Below are 5,467 nucleotides of genomic sequence, written 5' to 3'. Positions count from 1 at the left end.
AAAAAAAAAAAAAAAAAAAAAAAAAAAAAAAAAAAAAAAAAAAAAAAAAAAAAAAGTGTCACCTGTCCCCATGCTGGATTTCCTGCCTCTTTCTGCCATCAAACGAGACCCAGGCTGTGTTGCGAGCATCAGGTGACAGAGTTATCTACAGGGTAAATACGGTTAGCGGTAAGATGACGCAAACAAATGTTCTTCTGAAGCTCTCATTTGAGAGAAATAAATAAATAAAACCATATTTGGCAGATTAAGTTTCATCAGTGAAATGGAGAAACCTCAATCCTATTCTCACCATGAGCTCCACACCTGCGGGCACCATGATGGGTCTAAAAGAGAGGGAGTGAGGGCAGATGGGGGTGACCATGATGGCAGGGACGTTGGGATGGATCATGGAGGCTCCCGCTGCGGCAGCATAGGCCGTGCTGCCTGTGGGGGTGGAAACTATTACACCTGCAGAGAAATACACCATATATTTGCATTTATTTTCATGGCAGCTGAACTCTCTTGTCAAAGCAAATGAACAGACCATAACGTATTGAGGCATCTGCTTGAGCTAAAAGAAAAATAATGAAGCATGTCTAAACTTTTTCTCACTTAGAATGCAAAACAAATCAAAGCTACAATGCCATTAAAAAGTCTGTTGTCGGTAAGATGTTTTAATGCTTTTGATGTCTCTTATGCTCAACCAGGCTGAATTAATTTGATATACTGTAAATACAGTAAAAACAGTAATACTGTGAAATATTGTCATTTATTCCTATAACAGCAAACTGAATTTTTACCAGCCATTACACTTCAGTGTCAAGTGATCCTTTCGATAATCATTCTAATATGCTGATTTGATGCTCAAGAAACATTTCTTAATATTATCATCAATGTGGAAAACAATTGTGCTACTTAATATTTCTGTGGAAACCATCATACTTTTTGTCAGGATTCTGTGATGAATAGAAAGTTAAAAAGAACAGCATTTATAGGCCAATTCACACTGCACAGACAAACACCAACAAACAAGTTGGCCGTTGGATTTAGAATTTTATGAAAATGTCATGTTCACACTGACCCAACAGACACCAACAAATGCTGACTGAACATGTTCACTCGGGTGAAAGGGGTAACACACTGATCAGACAAAACCCAACAAACGTGTTTGTTGTTGTTTGTCTGTGTGGTGTGAATTGGCATATATGTCAAATAGACATTTTTTGAAACATTATAAATGTTTTTATTGTCACTTTTCATCAATTTAAAGCGTTCCTTGCTGATGATTAAAAGTATTAATTATTTTGGGGGGAAAAAACATTAACCAGACCCCTAATTATCCCATATTAAGTGGATTGTTTGTGAGCACAATGGTGACAAGATAAAAAAGGATCTATCAATGCTGTTTGCAGCTGAAGCGTATGATTGTGCTCACCGTCTCCCAGTACAGATGTGATGAGGCGTCCATCCAGGTAAAGATCAACGTTAGACAGGTAGGATGAAGGCCCTCTGTCCACCACCACCTCATTTAGCACCTTTATACACACATAATATCCACATCACAGAGGGCGAATGAATCAATTACACATAAAAGCATCTAACAAACAGATGTGTTTCTGTACAAATCACATGCCACTCTGGTCTAAAATAGCCATCTTGGACGTAAAAAGCAGACTATTAATGACATTATGTTATTGCTATGGCAACTGGACATGCAGAGGTATCACAGCTGTTATTTTCAAATAACTCCAATTATGTCTGTTACCATGGAAAACATCTTTGAACTTGACGGATGGATTTTTGTCTGTAAGATAATATTCTGAGAGTTCCCTTACTTGGCAGACATTCAGGCATTTCCTTGTGCAACATTTTAATATCTGCTTTGCAGACAATTGCTAATCTATTACATTAGTCTTCTTGTCTCCTCAACCCTTCAAATAATTTATAGTTATTACTGTAAACTATATGAGTGCTAAATTCTAAAATAATTGTTGTAATTTTTTTAAGCTAATACATGTTATACTGTTTGTAAACAACATTTAAAGAAATCTCTTATGTTCAACCAAGACTGTGTTTCTGGGTTTATTTGATCAGTACATTTTATTACAATTTAAAATACTGTTTCTAATGCAATATATTTTTAAAACAATCCCTGTGATGGAAAAGCTGAATTAAAAAAAAAAAAAAAAAGCTGGATTTAATTTTCTAATTAATTTTTCTTTTCAGGATTCTTGGATGAATAGAATGTTCAAAATAACAGCATTTGTTTGAAATAGAAATCTTTTGTAATATTATGAATATATAAATTTACTGTCACTTTTGAAAAGAGGCCATGAGTTTGCTTTATGGCCTCTCCCTTAGTATGACATGTGATTGGTTCACACATATCATCAGATTTTATTCAACGTCCTTATTGGTGGATTTTAAGTTTGAATTTTGACAGTGTTTGTGTAGCGTTTGTTAAGCCTATGTGCCAAAACATAATGGCATACTAAAGACAGACTTTGTCTCAAGCTCAAGTGTTGCTGGTTTTGTGTTCAGCAAATACTTTGTTAGTGCTGCGCTACCTGTAATTGTAGCGTGATTTTGCCTGCCTCATTATTTATGTGGTTATGAGGCGCTATTCCATTCTCCTGAGTGCTGAAGAGCTGCTCGTTCCTCTGGAACATGCCTTTCACCACCTTAACCTTCAGACGACTGCGCAGGATGATGGCAGCATTACCTATAGAAGTCAGACACGAACACTTAAAACAACATAAAAATCTAAAACACAGTACATTACAAAGTAAAACGGCAGTTTTTCTAGTTTCAGAGATGGTAAATATAAGAAACTCTTAAATCACTCTACCTTCAAACACTTTATCCACCTCTGTTTTAAAAGACTCAAACTTGAATGGTGTGAGAAATCCTAAGGAGCCAAGATGGAACGCCATGACCGGGGGAACGCTGCCCTTAAACAAATGAGACAAAACCACATTTCATTCTTAAATAAATCTCTAAACAACTCATCTTTGCATATCCAAATTCTCTCAACTTATGTGATGCACACAGAGACCATCCAATGGAAAGCAAATGAGACTGACCTAGTAGGAGACTCTTGTGCACAAACAAATGAGATGATGAGATGAGAGAATACCTGGAAAAGAGATGATGCATACAGAAGAGTCCCATCTCCACCCAAACAAATAATCAGATCGATGCGGTCTGAGATGTCGTCATACCCTGTGTGAACACGATGAATCACTCATTTTCCTAATGCACTCAATCTTTTATTGGTTAATGTTGTGTCATGGTTATGTAAAACAGGTTAACCTGCCGATAATTCGCTCCTATTCAATCCAACACAATGAGGTTTCAGTACCTTCCCTGAATGTGCACAGCTGATTGCGAAAGGCTGAAAATGAGTCATCCCTCATGAGAGAGCCATCGTCCACAACTTTCTTCTCCACATAAACCATCAGATGTTTCTCCTGATGGTGGAAATAATTGTGTAAGTTTTGTGTAACCAAATCTAAAAAAAAAAAATCTAATGATCCAGTGAAAAAAATGAAAGGGTAACAGTAGCGAACGTAACTTCCTAGCCTGTTAATCAACTACTAATGTTGCTTTTGTGTAACCTACCTCCACAAGGAACCTGCAAAGCTCTTTGAACGGCTCCAGAAGGGTCTCGTCTCGGATCTTTCTGATGACCAGGACGTTGAGCGGTGGTTTGCTCCAGGTAAGCCGCTGGCTGGCTGGATCCTGAATGTGCCTGCGGGGAAAGTCGACAGAGTAGGCAAACATTGTATGTGTTGGCACTGCACTCCGAACAAAGCAAAATGGCATGTACTTTGTCCCGTTTCTACACTCGTTACCAGTGTTGGGAGTAACGCATTACAAAAGTAATAATATTACAGTAGTATATTACTTTTTGCTGTAACGCAGTAATATAACGCATTACTAATCAAATTTGGGTAATATTATTACTCGTTACAATCTCAGTAACGCAAGTTACAACAACATATTTTAACTCAAAATTAAGTGGTGAATTTACCAACACAGCAAAACAGCACCAGAGAAAAAATTCCGCGGGTAAAATAGTTCGTCTATTTCCTGTTGCTGGAATTAGATGGTTGAGATGACTGCAGAGAAGGATTCTACATTTGTGAGATGGACCACTGACACTGTTATTTTCTGTTCATCGGAGAAAAGGATAAGAATGCATGGTGCAATATGTGCGAAACCAAACTCCCAACATGGAGAAATAGCACGAGTAAAACCTGGAAACACCTAGACTGGTGCCACTAACACTAAGCTATCGGAGAGAGCTGCGGGGGTTGGAGAAGTGAAAAAAGGCATTCATATATAAAATGAATGAATATGCAAAATATTTGACTTAAATAGCCTAATTAACAGATTAACAAAACGAAAGGAAAAGACTGAGAGATAGGCTATGCTGCTGAGTTTGGTTCATCTGCTATTTGTGTGGCGCGGCGCTCTACGAAAGTCCACGGAAAGGAAACCGAGATGACAGAAATAAAGTAAACACATTGCAGTTTCAAATGATCTGTATGACCAAAAATAACAGAGTATTTTTTTGTTGTTTGTTTCCGCTGTTCGATCGCGCCGGCGCCTCACGCACACACATACAGCATTGCAAACGTTGCAGCCTGTTCATTATCAGAATAAAATACAGTCAACCAAACATAGATACACTGGTTAATTTAAATAGTGCGTAGCCTACTGCGTAGTACAATCCGTGTCGATCAGCCTGAGCTCGGGCCAAACACACATTTGCTCATGTGACGAGGATGTTTTTTAAGTGCGTTAAGTAAGCTTGGATTACATAAAGCATTCAAATACATCGCAAATATGGACACATTTAATGGATTAATGCCGAATGAGAGAGGTAGGCTGCGCGAAACGCCGTTTGCTTTCAGTTTCGCATTGAATTAGCCTAATTCATTTTGGCTTGTTTAGCAACTTATATTTTTCATTCTTGTTTTCTTCTGAAACCGTTCAAAATAGCCTATAGGCTAGGTATTGTGTTTATTGTTTGTACATGATAATATTTCGCTTTATTTACCAGTGTTATTTATGAATGTAATAATGCGATTTGTGCTTACTATATTTTTTTTAACTAAACTACAACGTAACATTAATGTAGACCTACATACCGGTATCTAAATATAATTTCATATATTTTATGCTATATAGACCTACCACATTACACTCCACTGAATGTAGTATGAACAGCAATAAACTACATTTTGGCATTTTACAATACTTATGTGGATATTTTGGATGAAAGTAACTCAAAAGTAACTCAAAAGTAGTGTAATGCATTACAATTCAGAGACAGTAATATTGTAATGTAACTAATTACTTTCAAAAGACAGTAACTAGTAATATATAATGTATTACATTTTGGAAGTAACTTGCCCAACACTGATTATAATAGACTGAATCATGCCGTTAAAGAACGCACTCTAAATGCGCGCGCGCGCGC

At 37.1% G+C, this 5,467-nt stretch overlaps 1 protein-coding gene across 4 annotated transcripts in view; it reads right to left on the bottom strand.

Annotated features, from left to right (window-relative positions):
- Positions 1 to 5,467, bottom strand: part of LOC107706390 (NAD kinase-like) — a 13,005-nt gene that overhangs the window by 3,497 nt on the left and 4,041 nt on the right. For 3 of the 4 annotated variants that reach the window (XM_016510094.1, XM_016510095.1, XM_016510093.1), the window contains 8 exons: positions 3,601 to 3,730; positions 3,341 to 3,449; positions 3,116 to 3,201; positions 2,828 to 2,930; positions 2,547 to 2,701; positions 1,415 to 1,514; positions 290 to 447; positions 63 to 145 (listed from right to left, as the gene is read on the bottom strand). In XM_016510094.1, the coding sequence (XP_016365580.1) occupies positions 63 to 145; positions 290 to 447; positions 1,415 to 1,514; positions 2,547 to 2,701; positions 2,828 to 2,930; positions 3,116 to 3,201; positions 3,341 to 3,449; positions 3,601 to 3,730 (924 nt within the window). Of the gene's footprint in view, positions 1 to 62; positions 146 to 289; positions 448 to 1,414; positions 1,515 to 2,546; positions 2,702 to 2,827; positions 2,931 to 3,115; positions 3,202 to 3,340; positions 3,450 to 3,600; positions 3,834 to 5,467 lie in introns of all 4 variants that reach the window. The other variant, XM_016510096.1, reaches the window with a different exon arrangement.

This window comes from Sinocyclocheilus rhinocerous, unplaced genomic scaffold, assembly GCF_001515625.1.
Source record: "Sinocyclocheilus rhinocerous isolate Xijiao unplaced genomic scaffold, SAMN03320098_v1.1 scaffold444, whole genome shotgun sequence".
Taxonomy (NCBI): Eukaryota; Metazoa; Chordata; class Actinopteri; order Cypriniformes; family Cyprinidae; genus Sinocyclocheilus; species Sinocyclocheilus rhinocerous.
Note: the sequence above shows the minus strand (reverse complement) of the source record. Positions and strands in the feature narration are given on the sequence as shown.